Source organism: Eumetopias jubatus, unplaced genomic scaffold (genome assembly GCF_037043125.1).
Source record: "Eumetopias jubatus isolate StellerSeaLion01/CBP00866 unplaced genomic scaffold, mEumJub1_p1.0 scaffold_7, whole genome shotgun sequence".
Taxonomy (NCBI): domain Eukaryota; kingdom Metazoa; phylum Chordata; class Mammalia; order Carnivora; family Otariidae; genus Eumetopias; species Eumetopias jubatus.
Window position 1 is genome coordinate 27364544 of NW_028274813.1, and position 15091 is coordinate 27379634.

The following is a 15091-nucleotide window of genomic DNA, read 5'->3' on the forward strand; positions in this document are numbered from 1 at the left end:
TTATTGAATGCTTGTTACGTGCCAGGCACTATATTGAGTGCTCAACACAAATTTCATTTAATCATCCAGCAATCCCACTATTTCTATTCCCAATTTATGGATGAGGAAATGGAGACACAAGAGTTTAAACAATTTTCTCTGTCACTATACTGGTTGAGATGTTTTCAGCAGACAAAACTATGTAGTTCTTACACATATCAAAATAGTCATTAAAAAAAATGCGAGTTAAAACCACACGAGACACACTTTTAAAACTCTCAGATTGGCAAAGATCAGAAGTTCGTTAAGACTCCTAGTTGGCAAGCATCTGGTGAAAGAGGGACTCACATACACAGCTGACAGGGGCTTAAACTGACCCAACTTCTGAAGAGGATAATATGGCAATGTCTTTCGAAATTATAAAAGCACTTACTCTTGGACTCTTCTAGGAATTTAACCTTCAGATGTATTCTCACCAAATGTGAACACATGTAAGAGGTTATTTATTATAGCATTACTTGTAACAGCAAAAGATTAGAAGCAATTAGTTGCTACGGAGGCCTAAAAATGAAAGGAAAAAAAGGCTCTAAATACCTTGACAAGAAATCCAAAACAGACTAAGCGGGGAAAGGCGGCTGTGTAACAAAGTGGACCATGTGCTGCTATTTGTCTAAAGAAAGGGGGAAGACAACTGGGTATCTGCTGACCTCATCCTGGCCACTCTGCCTCACACCCCATGGTTCAGAGAGCTGCTCACCACTCCTCCATTACCCGCTGGCGCTACGCCTCCTCCCAACCCTCACCTTCCTGCTCACCCAGAAAAACTTCATTCACATACACGTATTTCTTTGTATCAAAAACACAAATAGCACCCTACGCCTGCTGTTCTGCACTTTGCTCTTTTCACTTAATCCAGACTTGCGCATAAAGAACTGTATCATTCTATTTTATAACTGTACACTATGCCACTGAATGGATAAATCATAATTTATTTAGTCAGTCCCCTACTGATGGACACTTCCATTGTTTCCTATCTCTTGCTATTATAAGTAATGCTATAATGAATATTCTTGTGTATATGTTACTTCACATTATATCTATGGGATTATACCTATAGGGTAAATTCTTAGAAACAACAGTGGTTTATGGGGAGGGTGACAGGGTGGATGGGTACAGGATTGGAAGACTTTTCACTGTATCCCCTTTTGTGTCTTTTTGAATTTTGTACCATGTGTATTACCTTTCCAAAAAATAAAATATTTTTAAATACAGCTTTGGCCATAGACTGCTTAAATGCTCCCTTCTTTATATATTTATCTGACAATTAAAGCCACATAATTATTTCAGAGCTTCCTAAAGCAAACTCCTTTAAACAGCCCTGTAGCGTTTCTGTGGAGAAATGGCAAACAGGGATTTTAAAAGAGCAATCATAAACACCACTGCTAGGTACCTAGAAAAGTAGAGGAATTTCCTGCCTTTGACACAAACATACAAAACCATTAATTATGTTGCAGTGGACAATGTTAGGTCCTGCACACTACCAGCGGCATGTTATCCACTCTCAGCCAGCACTTAAGGGAGGGCTACACCATACAATCAGTGTTGCCCACTTCTCTATATAGGATGCTCCTGCCAAATGTCAACCCTCCCCTCAGAGCTTTATACAGAAGACTGAAATAACGGGTTTCAATTCTTAGAAGTTAGAAAAGTTAGAAAGTTCTTCTTGGACACCTACTTTAGTAGCCCTTCCTAATCTCTTACTTCTAAACCTGTTTTCTCCTAATCCTTTGTAATCTGTCGACATTCCCACACAAAGAAACTAAGGGTGGGTGGGACACCTACAGTTCACATACCACTAGTCACTATCAATCACATAACTGAAGAGTACGATTCCACAAGGTAAGATCTGGACATTGACTAAGAGGCCCCCCGCTTTGAGTCAACAACATAAAGCAGATTCACAACAAGGGCACCTGGGTGGCTCAGTTGGTTAAGCGTCTGCCTTCAGCTCAGGTCACGATCTCAGGTTCCTGGAATCAAGCCCCGCTTCAGGCTCTCTACTCAGTGGGGTGTCTGCTTCTCCCTTTCCCTCTGTCCTGCCCCCAACTCTTGCTCTCTCAAATAAATAAAATCATCAAAAAAAAAAAAAAAAAAAACTGGGGCACCTGGGTGTCTCAGTTGGTTAAATACCTGCCTTCAGCTCAGGTCATGGTCCTGGAGTCCCAGGATCCAGCCCCACATTGGGCTCCCTGCTCAGTTGGGAGTCTGCTTCTGCCCCTTCCCCTGCTCCTTCTCAGTCTCTCTCTCAAATGAGTAACATCAAACAAACAAACAAAAAACGCAGATTCACAACATAAAGCAGATGCGGGGCTCCCTTGCCTTTGGTTCTTGCATTATGTCTTACTAAGGCAAAGGGAGGGTATGCTGCCCCCAAACACTCTCTAACTTGCATAAAAAATAAAACCAATCCTGCAACAATAAGGCCTTTCCCCTTGAAAGTAATGGGGAAGCAAAAAATCTTCCAATGGATACCAGAAGAGTATAAAAGTTTTCCTAAGTGAATTTGCACAGTGAGCAAAATTTGTGAAAACATCCGCTGATCTTTACCAGAAAGAGGGCATCTGGTCATACAGGGCCTGCAAAAGACCCTAACCCTCTTTTACTATACTATTTATCCCAAGCAAATTGCCCACTGACCCCTTGATGCTGTTATTTCTCTATGCTCTATGCTCTTAAAATTTCTACATCACCCTACTCCAATGGAAGCTTATTACTACTTAGGATTTTCCCATGCAGCTTTCTCAGTGTGATAAAGGTGATTTCTCCCAAACCCACCTTTTCTAAAACACAGAATTCCTATTCTCCCATTAACAGCAGGTACTTACATATAGGCATTCAAAGGGACTCTGTTCCTATCTAACTGACCACTGCAATTTAATGGTTATTTTGGCAACTAAAGCAATTAAGCTTGTGCTCTGCATGAGTTTTAAAATCACAAAATTATGGGGCACGTGGCTGGCTCAGACAGTAGAGCATGTGACTCTTGATCTCAGGATCATGAGTTCAAGCCCCATGTTGGGTGTTAAGCTTATTTTAAAAAATAAATAAAATAAAGCGCACTCTTTAAAACAGTACATTCTAACATTTAAAATGTAGCAAAATCTCCTTTTAAAGAGGATGAAAAGAGGGGCACCTGGGTGGCTCAGTTGGTTAAGCGACTGCCTTTGGCTCAGGTCATGATCCTAGAGTCCTGGGATTGAGTCCCGCATCGGGCTCCCTGCTCAGTGGGGAGTCTGCTTCTCCCTCTGACCCTCCCCCCTCTCATGTGCTCTCTCTCTCTCTCTCTGTCATTCTCTCTCGAATGAATAAATAAAATCTTTAAAAAAAGAAAAGAGGATGAAAAGACTTAGTCTGAGCTGAAAATCTTATTAGGCCCAGGTATTGGCAGCAACTTTAAATGTCTTAGTAAAGTTAAACAGATGCTCCCAGGATATGCTGTTTTCTGCCCCCTCCCATGGAAATCTGCTAAGAAAGGTCAAGTTTCTAAGTGTCCCCTCCTTCCTCTTTGTACACACTGTACACACAATAGGTTTGCTTTCTCTAAATCCTAGGTTTTCCCATATTGAAATGTAAGTACCTAAGCTTCTGTCTCAGATATCTTGTCTTTAAACTCTGCTTTTCCCTTTTTAATGGTAAATTCTTTTGCTGAATGACCTTAATTCCAATCCAGTCCAGAAATGCAAGTTTTTGTTGTAATGAACTTTTAGGCTATTGAGGAAAACAAGGGTTTAACCAAGATCCAAGTTTCCTGGATGATGGACTACTGGTTTTGTGACTCTAGCAGACTGGCAAGTAAGAGAGGAAAATGTATCTACCCTAACAAATGGGAAGTGGAGAATGGGCAGCACAGAAAATAAGGATGTGGGGGAAAAGAAAAGAAAGAAAGAAAAAGAAGGGCGTCAACTAGCACATTCAGGAAGAATGAGATGAAAAAGAGAACCTTCCCTTTGCCTTTCTCATCCTCTCTAGCCTAGTAACCAGTGTTCAAGTTACCCAATCTGTGATCCTGATCCAGAACACAAGTAAATAAGGACTTTCTTCAAAATGAAGCTTTTATACATAGCTATATACCTATGTACAGGCAACTCTGAAGGCCTGAGAAGTGACTCCAAATTTTGGAACCTTGGAGGCTCTACAGATTATACTGGGTGGGTTTCAACCAGTTAGTAGATCTCAGATCACAGCACTTAGAGGCTTGGCCTTAGAAATGTGTGAGTGAAAATAGATCGAGAATAAAAGCTTCATATTCTGAAAACAGTGGCAAAACACAATACTCCTGGACTGAGGGAAATAAAATTGAGAGTAGGACATGATTGGAAGGAAACCTCTAGAATTCTACTAATCCCAGGTTCCTCAGATTGGTACAAGTGGTAGCAATCTCTGGGTCACCTGTCATCACATCAAAGTTTGTGTATGTGCTGCCAAAGCGAGCACAGCATCAAAGTTTGATAGAGAAGGATGATCCACAGGAGCAGCCTTGCTGTGCTTGAGGATTGTTCAACACTTGAAATGAGCTTCGGATCAGTTCTTGGCTGAAGTCCACCTGGGCCCCTTTCACGAAGGCCAAGCTATCAGAGTCAACCACCACTCTTGCCCCACCCTGTTCAAATACCCTGAAAAAAACAGGAGGAAGACATTAATGACCATCATAACCACCAAAACCATAACACTCTCTGAGCCCTGGGGTGCACATCCTGTTTTCCCAATACAGGAGAAGCATTCCTTATTATCTAACAGATGCTGCTTTTCTCTGAGGCAAAGAGAGTCAATGGAATAATACTGGTAAATGTTTAGGGATTTAGGCCTGGAATCCAGTCCAGCCTGACTCTACACTACGGACCTAGGCAGGCCAACTTTCCTCCTATAACATAGTTATTCTGAATCATGACAACAAATCTTCACTGTATTCCCACTGTGTGAGAAGGGTGGTGTCAGGCGTTCTTAGCAAACCTTTTAAATTTGAAATAAACGTGCTTTATCCCTCCCACACATTCTCTGAGGACCCACCCCTTCCTTCTTGCCTGTCGTCGGGGTTGATAACTGTATCCAGTGAAAATTTGTATTGGAATCCGGAGCATCCACCTCCCTCCACCTCCAGCCTTAGGAATTCTGACCCTTCGGTGATTTCCAGAAGTCTCTGAAATGCAAAAAGGGGGATCAAGAATACCAGGCAAGAATGCCAAGCAAGAAGGGTGGGCCAAGGGGAAGTCCCTGCACTCCGGGCCCTCTCCCCGGTACCTCTCCGCGTCCGGCCTCCTACCTGGACACAGCTGGCGGTGAGGTGGATCTGCCCTTCGCCGGCCTCGGGGCTGGAGGACGACGCTTCCCGACGAGCCTGAGGTCCGCGAGAGGCCGCGAGGAGCCTGCTGCACAACGGAGGAGGATGAGCCCGGGAGCAGAGGGGCACCTGGTGACTTCTACCTGAACAGCCTCACGGCAAACCTGACGACCTCCACTTGGACAGCCTCACGCCAAACCCTCGCCTCCCGCAGGCCTTAGTTATGCGCCTCTTAACACCCTTCCCAGGTGCTGTCGTAGGCTTCGTACCTGCCCCTTGCCCAAGGAGCGACCGCCCTCAGCGCCGCGGTCGTTAGAGATAACCCGCGGACCGCCGCCATCTTCCTCCACAAACCCCGCCCCTCACGTCGCCCCAATCCCTTTCTCCACCTGGGCCTTCGGAGGCGGGACCCACAGAGACCCCGCCTCCGAGCATACCTATTGGGTGGTGCTGGAGGAGAAGGGATTTGATTGGCTAGAAATGCTCCCATTTACGGAAGTGAGGGCGAACCAACAAAACCCCGCGGAGCGCCGGAGAAAGGAGGGGGCGGGGCGGAGATGGATCCAAGCCTGCGGGGCCGCGGAGCGGACAAGATGGGCGGAGAAAGCTGGCGTCTGGGCGGGACCGAGCCGAGCTTGGGTCGCCGGACCGGGGGGCGGGGCGCGGGCAGGCCCAGCCCTGGTTGCTGGTGACGAGTGGCCTGACCGAGCTCCTCCCCCGGCCCGCCCCGGCAAGTTTATCTTGTGACTGAGGCGGTCGCTTCTTCCTTCCTCGCGCTGGGAACCTGTTTAGCTGCGATGCGTTTCTTGGTCGCCGCGTTCCTGCTCCTGGCGCTCGGCGCCTCCGCCCTGGCGGAGCCGGTGCATTTCAAGGACTGCGGTGAGCCCGAACCTGCCCGAGATTCCCGCGCCTTCTGCAGGGGCCCCCACGGGAGCCCCGCGCCGAGACCCCCCGCTAGGTTGGGCGGGTCCCGCGGGCGGCCAGGCTCAGCCGCGGACTCGACGTGGAGTGGGCTGGAGTGGGCAGGGGTCGGGGAGAAGGTGCGGGCGGCGAAACCCAACGGCACACAACTTTGTCTCGTTCCTGAGACGCGTGGTTGGGGTCCCTGGACATTTCCTAGAGCTGGGCCTTTTGCTGAAGTTTCCTAAAGTTTGTAGAGCAGACAACTGAAGGTCCCAACGCTGCGCGGGGCGTGAGCGGTGGGGCGCAGAACTTTTTATATATGCCTCGTATCTTGGATGATCTCTCCCTCCCCACGCGCCGTTTGCTTTTATTTTTAATTTCCCTTTTGCTGACAAGTCAAAAGTCAATTCTCCTTTTCATGATTTACTCCATTACCACTTCCTTTGGGCTATATAATTTTGTGATCCTTAATCACTGTTTCCTCCTACATATAAAACTCGTGTTGCTGGTCACAGCTTGTGACACATAACCTCCCCTTGCCGCTGTAGTAGGGATCTTTGTTGGGAAATACAATGGGGGAGGGGCGGATACGAAATAGTGAGTCAAGTCTATGGAATTATTCGTTCGAGCAGAACTTTCCTGAAGTGAAAAGGTGCAATGGTAAATGAAAGAAGACATTTGATAGAATCAGTGAGCTGGAAGGAAGCTTGGAGATCCTGGAGTCAATCATTGAATTCCAGAGATGTTGGATAAATTACCCAAAGTCACCCAGCAAAATGGGAACGAGAATTAGTTTGATCCTTTATATCTAGTGCCCAGGTGATAGTAACTGCTCAATAAATATTTGTTGAAAAAGTAAATGAGGGAATAAATACTCTCCACTATATCATCAAAATTCATGTTGAGGCAAAAGCAAAGTTAGGTGAGGGGACAGGATTGATTAAGGAGTAAAGACTGCTGGCCTCTTAATACTTAACAAATGCTGTTCCACTAAATTGCTGGCACTTGAAAGATGATATTATCACTTCAAATTACTGCCTTTCCCTCCATTAAACTTAGTGGCCAAATTTGGATGAATATATTATATTAACTTTATTAACTCGTTCAACCCTCAGGATCTGTTTTACAGATGAGGAATCAGGCACATGGAGTAACTTTCCAAGTTCTCACAGCTAGTAAGGAGTAGGAAATTAGTGGGGGCTTGTGAACCACTTTGGGTTTCAGTGGTAACATTAACATTACAACAACAACAACAACTATGGAAAGCAAATCCAGATACTGTTCTACTCATTTGAAAAAAGTAGATGTCCACCTATGGCAAGAACTTCTTAAGGGAGGGGTGGTTTCAGTTACAGATTTTCAATTGACTTCTGAATTGGGAAATAACAATGTAAAAACTTCAGCGCCCACATCAAAGGGTTTTCAAGTTGAGTTCCACTTTACCACCGACCCTTTCCCCTGGAGTGGTATTTCCTCAAGTAAGCAATGGGCCCAAGCAAACTGGTTTTGCTGTTTTTGCCAGTTAGGACTGAGGAGTTTGTTCTGTGGACATTGAAAGTCCAAGCACCTCTTCTCAGTAAAACTGGATGAGGGAGCTACAAGTACTACCCTTTCCTCAGGCCCTACTAGATCACGTGACCCAGCCTGGAAAGAAGCAGGTAGAAGTGGATGTTGAAAGCTCTAGCATAAGCACTGATTTTCAGTAGGTTGTTGATTCAAGTTCCAGATTTTTTTTTTCCTGTCTGTAGAAGATAGGACAGTGGAAGACAGTGCTTGAAGAAGAGAATTCTTGCAGGTGTATTTTGAGAACTTTGCCCATGATGGAGAAGCATGCTGCGGATGAGGGACAGCAAGTTCTTACTTACAGACCTAGCTGGAGCAGTATTGGTCTGTATGATGAAACTGTCCCACCCAAGAGCAGGGACAGGCCGAAAAAGCCAAGTGCATCTACATGAGCTTCTCTTCATATCCTATAGGCTAAGCTAACCTGGTGACTGCAAAGGAGAGGCCCACCTTTTGTGTCAAAAAGGAACTTGCCAACCCACCCAGGAGCAACTGTTCTAGACTAAATTCGAGGACTGAATCCCATGTGATGGTAATAAAATGAACACTTACTTGTTACAATAAAATGAACATAGCACTACTATGTTGCAAACACTTATGTAAGAGCTATAAGTGTGTTACTCACTTACCCTATGAGGCAGTCACTGTTATTTTCCCCAGAGGAGTGAAGTATCTTGTTTTGAGGTTTCTCAGTAAGTCATGGAGCCCGTGAGATTGCAAACCCAGGTGTCAGGTCCCAGAGCCTACCTCTTAGCCATGATGGCTGAGCTTCAGCTTTCCTTGGGGGGAGGGGGGGGCCACCAGGGTAGCTCGGCTGGGCATCTGCCTTCAGCTTGGGTCATGATTCCAGGGTCCTGGGGTCAAGCATCAACAGGGAGCCTGCTTCTCCCTCTCCCTCTCCCTCTGCCTGCTGTTCCCCTTGTTTGTGCTCTCTCTCTCTCTCTCTCTCTCTCTCAAATAAATAAATAAAATCTCTGGGGGGAAAAAAAAAAGCTTTCCATGGCATAGGTGGTGTTAACAGGCAATTTGCCTGCAATCTCTCCATTCAGCTGTCCAGTTTCAGGGGCCTGGATGAGGCAGTGGGATTTTTAAAAATTTTACTTAACCTGTTTAGGTCAAGCATTTATTGGGAACAAACAGCACTTTTGTCTTTGTTTAGACTGCAAAGACACACACCCGGTCTCAGAGACACTTATTTTGAAGAACACCTGTTTCCACAGTGGAGTGTAAGCCTGTATACTGCAGATGCATTCTTAAAATTGCTTTCACTGGTAGGGGTATACAAAGCTGGTCGACCACCAGTTTGGAGCAAAACCAGGACAGGATCTGAGGGACATTGGGGTGGGGGGCAGTTCAGGAGCAGCCAGTCTCAAGAGTCTAGGTGGATAGGGCAGGCCTGAGGCTTGAGCCATCACTTGTGCCATGTGTGTGCTGCTTTAAATCCTACAGGGGGATGGGAGGAGGGGTGGGGATGACTTTCCCTGGTGTAGCCCTCCCAGGATCTAGAGCAGTGGAGCTGGCTTTTTATACTTAACTGATTTTATTCATTCTCAGCCATCAGATACGAAGAGTTTCTTGGAGAGCAGAGCACCTTCCCATTAGGTAGGCAACAGCATAGGTGGTTTATTTTCCCTCCTATTCCAATTCATTTTTCTTTTTTTTTTTTTAACAGGTTCTGGGCTTGGAGTTATAAAGGAACTGAATGTGAACCCATGCCCCACCCAGCCCTGCAAACTGCACAAAGGCCAGTCTTACAGTGTCAATGTCACCTTCACCAGTAGTGAGTAAAAGTGGCTCTTGCCTTCAAGTTTATCTTAAAGCCTAACAACAGTCTCAAGTATTGGAATGTGTGGGGATGTGCGGTAGGGGCAGTGCAGTCAGGACGTCTGTGACCTCCCTTCCAAACTGTGCAAAGCTCAGACTTACCTTCTGTAAGGTTTAAGGAATCCATTTGGGACCAAGAAAAAATCTGAGCCTCATTTCTAGAAAGGGCATCTACCATGAATCCTTTCCTTACTTTCTATCCTGTGGAACTAGACGGGGCAGTCCAATAAGAAATCTCAAAGTTCCTGTCATCTTCTGTTCTTAAGCCTAAAGACAACTCTAAATACTAGAGTTGTTTTCTCTCTCCTGGATGATACCCTGCCACCTCTACTGTCCCAAACCAAAAATGTGCCTTCTAAACAAAAGTAATCCCCAAACCAGAAAGAAACAAACAGCCAATATTCTGGATCTGCAGGATAACCTAATAGCTCATAACCCTAGTTGCCCTAATTTTATTGTATTTATTCCCCCTGCCCATCTTGTGATATGGAGGGTAGAGGGATAGCAAGAAATGTACCTCTTCTTTCTAATCTTAGCCAGTTTCTAAAGGGTTGTCTCTTACTGTTACAGCCCATGGCATTTCTGTGGAAATTCGTTTCCATTTTGTTCTTAATTTCTAATGGAATCCTGTGGGCAGGTCATTTGAGAATTCAGAAACCAGTCTTCTAAAACTCTGTAAGATACCCTGTACACTTTGACAGAAGCTGATATAATTAACAAATAGAAAGTTTACTGCCAAAAAACTCACTCTGTTGGATAAGGTTATTTATGTAGCTCTGATTCTCCTTAGAAACCGAAAGACGATGAAGAGCAAGGTGGGGGTGAGAGCAAAGAAAATAACCCTCTCGGTTGCTTTTTTTTTTTTTTGGAGTGAATACTTATTCTGTAGCATTCACAGAGGTATTAAGCATAACTACGAAGAGAAATAGACTCTAGGAATTAAGAAGTACAAACTTTATGATTTGTTTCCTAGCGATGCCGTCATTTGGGAACATACCTGAATTTTTTACTTAGGGTTTAGTATAGGCTGTTCCCTTCACTATGTGTTCTCTTTTGTTCCTCTTAGATATTCCGTCTCAAAGTAGCAAAGCCGTGGTGCACGGCATCGTGTTGGGTGTCCCGGTGCCCTTTCCCATTCCTGAGGCTGATGGTTGTAAGAGTGGAATCAACTGCCCCATCCAAAAAGACAAGACCTACAGCTACCTGAATAAACTACCAGTGAAGAATGAGTACCCCACTGTAAGTGACCTTGTCGTTCAGGATGCTGAAGGCCTATGACTAGATGAGAAATCTGAGGAGAGGGGGCAGAAAGAAAAGATTGCGGTCGGAGTCCTTCATCTCTCTGTGATGAAGAAGCAGAAGCTTGGGGGCTGAGGAGGAGGAGATGAGTTGGAGTGTTAGGAATCCTGAGGTAGGACAGATAATTTTCACCATGCCCCTCTGTTCTTTGTCACCTCTTGATGCCATTTTGATATACAGTGTTTCCCTGGATCCTCATGACCACCCTTTGCTGAGGCAATATTATGTCTGTTTTGTGAATGACAAAATTTGAGCCTCCGATGTTAAGCAATAGGCTCAGAAATATTACATCTAGATCTAGAGCCAGGCCTTGTGACCCCCAAAACCTGTGCACTGTTAAAAGATTTTAGGCAGGTATCAAATAGTCAAGATGTCAAGTTGTTACCAAAAAATTCTGGTTTCTCCATTAATCTCTTAAGAGAGCAGTAATGTCCCAGCTCCAGAGCAGAGAGGTCACTTTTTCCACACACTTCTTTCTCCCCTGCATCCATCTCCAGCCCCTACCTTCCCCTCTGACTCACCCTGCTATACCTACTTCTTTTTCTACCAGACACTTGTGAGGCAGAAGCTGTTGGAATGGGCGTATATTAAAGATAGGAATCCTGGTAAGAATGGAGGAAGTAAAGGGATTCCTTGTTTTCCATAAAGGAAAACAAGCTGCATTGTTTTGAAAGGAAATTAAGGAGAACCCAGGAGCAACCTGGCCATTTATTTTCTAGAAATAGCAAGTCATTAAAGAACATTGCAAAGAGACTCTAATAGAGGGTATCTGTGTTTAAGGGATGTCGGAGACCCTGCAGGTCAAGAACAGGTTTGTAGATTAATTTGCAGGGTATCCATAAAATCACTGGCATTTCTGAGTCTCTGGTCACTTATATGGAATGTCTAATTAGGGCCTGCCATGTAGTAGGCACTTCATATATGGTAGCTATTGTTAAGTGAATTACATTTCATTTGAAAAACGGCTTAAACTACGTTAATTTAAGCACTAAGTGAAACAGTTAATATATACTACTCTTTTTTTAAAGATTTTATTTATTTATTTGACAGAGAGAGAGACAGAAGAGAGGGAACACAAGCAGGGGGAGTGGGAGAGGGAGAAGCAGGCTCTCTGCTGAGCAGGGAGCCCGATGCAGGGGCTCAATCCCAGGACTCTGGGATCATGACCTGAGCTGAACGCTTAATGACTGAGCCACGCAGGCGCCCCAATGTGTACTAGTCTTGAAAGACTTAAAAGGTTCGAGAAACCAGGTATCCCAGTCATTCAAATGTGTTGTAAAGAAACATTTGAGTACAAATTAGAGGTAGTTAACTAATAACAAGCAGCTGTCTACATAAGAAAGGACTGGAAAATTATTGGTGATTTATTAAGAATTAGAAGGCGCAGTTCATAGTATAACAGATCAAAGCAGAGATTTCTAATGAGGTGTATTATTAAAAAAAAAAAAAAAAAACACACAGCTCCAGGAAGGTATAACTGAAGCTATATTGCTACAAAGCATTATTGTTCCAGAAATTATTCATACAGTCATAAACTTCTAGGGACATCCTTTGTGTGTTGACATCTTCAGTACCAGTAACAAGGTATTTTGTTATGCCTATGAATCTGACATTCTACTCTCTGCTCTTAAGTGGTTATGCTTGGAAAAAGCTGGATCAGATTGCCAAACACATAAGAGATTGTTCAAATGTAAAATTCTCTCCTGTGTAAGGCTTCATTTTGTACCATTGATCTAAGAGGGAAAAGAATGCTTTAGAAATTATATCTGAGGAGCTAATGAGGTGAGTATGTGGTGCAGTGAACACCGAATCACAGATGTGACTTGGTTTGCTCTTCTGAGCTTAAGGCCACAGGTGGGCCCCCATCCCAGGCAGCCTTCATGATAGTGTGATTTAAGAAGAAAGAGCTGAGGAATTAGGCAGTTTGGTATTAGGATTCATAGTTAAACCTGTTCTGGATCGAGGCGAGGTCCTGCTTTCATTTTTCCCAATTCTTTTTCTCTTTCTCCAGATAAAACTGGTGGTTCAGTGGGAGCTCCTGGGAGACAAAGACCAGCGTCTCTTCTGCTGGGAAATCCCAGTGCAGATTGAAGGCTAGATCTTTTGCTGCCAGTATGTCCGTCTGGGGGTGAGAGAGCACAGGAGAAATCCAGTCTAACCTAAATCAGTGCCATAAGATGAAAGGAATTTCTACACCACTGTTTTATGCCTCTCAACCTCCAGAAGGTTCCAGACCCTGTTTCCTGAGAGCTCAGAACTATTGCCCTTGTAATATCTTTTGTGAAGGGTTGGAGGAAAGAAGAGAGAGGGAGGGATAGGCATGGATTGAATTGTCTTCAGTGTTTTTTGCTGTTGGAATAAGGAGGGTCCAGCCGGTCAGGACCCGAATGAGGCTGCGTAGGGCTATTGGATAACTTGCCCTCGGGTTATCGGCCCTGGCAGCAGAGGACGGGTCCCAGACCTCCCCCACCTCCTGGGATATTACATCTGCAAGTTCATCTCCAAGTGCCTCCTAGAGTTCAGTGCATTGGGCCAGCAGCTCCAGCTCCGCCGCTTCGACGACAGTGACCTGCTGTCCAGTGGTGCCCAGCATCTCGGTGGAGGGGAGGTGGTCCGCCACAGAAACCCGCCTCGGAGCGGCCGGTCCTCTACAGTGATCTCCTGTCTCCTTTTCTCCTTAGGTGGTTTTCATTAAATGTAGCACTTGATTAGCAGATGTTTGATTTTTTTTTTTTTAACAACATTAACTTGTGGCCTCTTTATGCACCTGGAAATGTCCTTTTGAAATAAATAAAACTTGGCAGTCTTGTCTTCTGCATGTTGGTGGTGGTCACCTGCTTCTTTCAGAGTGTTTTCCCCCAGATCTGTGGAAGGCGGACTCCCGGTCCCATGGTCCCGGAATGCGGGAAAGACATGGCTCTTTCAGACACTGCCCTTTCTTCCTTCTTCGCCCAATTAGACTTTACCCATCTATTTTATACAAAATGACATTATCGTTTTGCTCTATTTTGCATACTCTTACCACCAGCAGGTGTGCTTGAGAGAAGCAGTGAAAGCAAATACCACCTAGTTGAATAACATCCGAAAAGTCAAGGGAACTAAATTGGGGGCGGGGTGGGGGGGCAGAGTTGTAAGAGGTTGCAAGTTGGCATGAAGCATAGTAGTCTTTTGGGAGCCTTAACCATGAGGAAAGCCCAGAAGCTTAAAAATGAAATGTGAAGTTGTGGCAAATAATGGCTAGCCAAGTTAATTAAATCTTGGAGTTTACTGCTTTTGAAGTGCAAATACAATCGTGGGGCATGTATTTTGCTGCTTGTTTTAATCTGTACTGTCAGTCAGCTTTTAGCAGTCACAAGTATTACGGCCCTATTCATGGGTGAGTTGGGGAATGTGGACTTCGAAAGGCCATCCCTTTTAGATTGGGGTGCTTATGCAGCAAGTAAGTCATTTGGTCCAGTTCATTTCATCCCACTAACTTCACTAGAGCCTTGGAGTTCCTTGGCTTGTGAGTTTCCCGGGAAAACCACCAGGGGACAGCCATAGATCAGGAATAAAGTTAGCAGCAGCCAAGCCTTACTAGTTAATTCCTAGAGCCATTCAACCACTGTCCTCTTTAGCTGAGATACTTTGTGTATCCTCTCACGTTGTGTCTAGAGGGTCAGCCCATTCATGAGTCTCACCATGATGGGCCCTAGGTCTGTCAGACTTGGATGGCTCCAGAGAAGGGTAACTACTGTGGTTTCTGACTTCAGACTGCTGGTAGTTGGATCCTGGCTTCACCAATTCATAGGACTACCTACCAGTGCAGTCTGCAAATCCCTTAACCTCTCTGCTTCTGTTTCCTTACCTGTTAAATAGGGATAGTAAACAGCAGGGCTGCGGGGCCTAAACAGGTTGATGTGTGTAAAACACTTAGAATGCCCCCCAGCCCATAGTACACAGTTGGTAGATGTTAGCTATTATTCTAGGAGGTAGACCTTGTTTCTTATCTAGAAATAGCAGGAAAATCAGAAGGTTCAATCGGATGTGTGATGATATGTCACCTCAGAAAAATGAGCCCATCCTCTGCATGGAACTTTTTGAGATGCCTGGAAACGCTCAGTTCTCATGTGTGCCGGCTTTCTCCCTACCCCCAGAAGACTGCTCCTGTCACTGAGCGCGTTCGAGGCTCACAGCGGCCTGCCC

General features: G+C 45.0%; 2 protein-coding genes across 3 annotated transcripts; one reads left to right on the forward strand and one right to left on the reverse strand.

Moving 5' to 3' along the window:
• ISCA2 (iron-sulfur cluster assembly 2) lies at nucleotides 1-5666 on the reverse strand. Of its 2 annotated transcripts, none has more exons than XM_028097743.2 (4): nucleotides 5587-5666; nucleotides 5300-5402; nucleotides 5061-5176; nucleotides 1-4652 (listed from the first exon to the last, which is right to left on the reverse strand). In XM_028097743.2, exons 1-4 carry the CDS (start codon nucleotides 5655-5657, stop codon nucleotides 4478-4480), a joined length of 465 nt encoding a protein of 154 aa, XP_027953544.1. In that variant the 5' UTR covers nucleotides 5658-5666; the 3' UTR covers nucleotides 1-4477. The 2 variants fall into 2 exon arrangements, with proteins under 2 accessions (XP_027953544.1, XP_027953537.1); XM_028097736.2 differs by having other exon boundaries at nucleotides 5300-5405.
• A 394-nt stretch (nucleotides 5667-6060) lies between these two features.
• NPC2 (NPC intracellular cholesterol transporter 2) lies at nucleotides 6061-13724 on the forward strand. Its single transcript, XM_028099506.2, has 4 exons — nucleotides 6061-6196; nucleotides 9456-9563; nucleotides 10674-10846; nucleotides 12918-13724. The coding sequence occupies exons 1-4, from the start codon at nucleotides 6115-6117 to the stop codon at nucleotides 13002-13004; spliced, it is 450 nt and encodes a 149-aa protein (XP_027955307.1). The 5' UTR covers nucleotides 6061-6114; the 3' UTR covers nucleotides 13005-13724.
• Nucleotides 13725-15091: the final 1367 nt, after the last annotated feature.

Excerpts from the sequence above, each read along its gene's own strand:
- ISCA2 (XM_028097736.2), bottom strand. The coding sequence starts at position 5,657 with ATGGCGGCGGTCCGCGGGTTATCTCTAACGACCGCGGCGCTGAGGGCG. Across the intron at positions 5,177-5,299 it reads TCACCGCCAGCTGTGTCCAG|AGACTTCTGGAAATCACCGA; the intron begins GTAGGAGGCCGG and ends TTTGCATTTCAG. Across the intron at positions 4,653-5,060 it reads GTTATCAACCCCGACGACAG|GGTATTTGAACAGGGTGGGG; the intron begins GCAAGAAGGAAG and ends TGTTTTTTTCAG.
- NPC2 (XM_028099506.2), top strand. The coding sequence starts at position 6,115 with ATGCGTTTCTTGGTCGCCGCGTTCCTGCTCCTGGCGCTCGGCGCCTCC. Across the intron at positions 6,197-9,455 it reads GGTGCATTTCAAGGACTGCG|GTTCTGGGCTTGGAGTTATA; the intron begins GTGAGCCCGAAC and ends TTTTTTTAACAG. Across the intron at positions 9,564-10,673 it reads CAATGTCACCTTCACCAGTA|ATATTCCGTCTCAAAGTAGC; the intron begins GTGAGTAAAAGT and ends TGTTCCTCTTAG.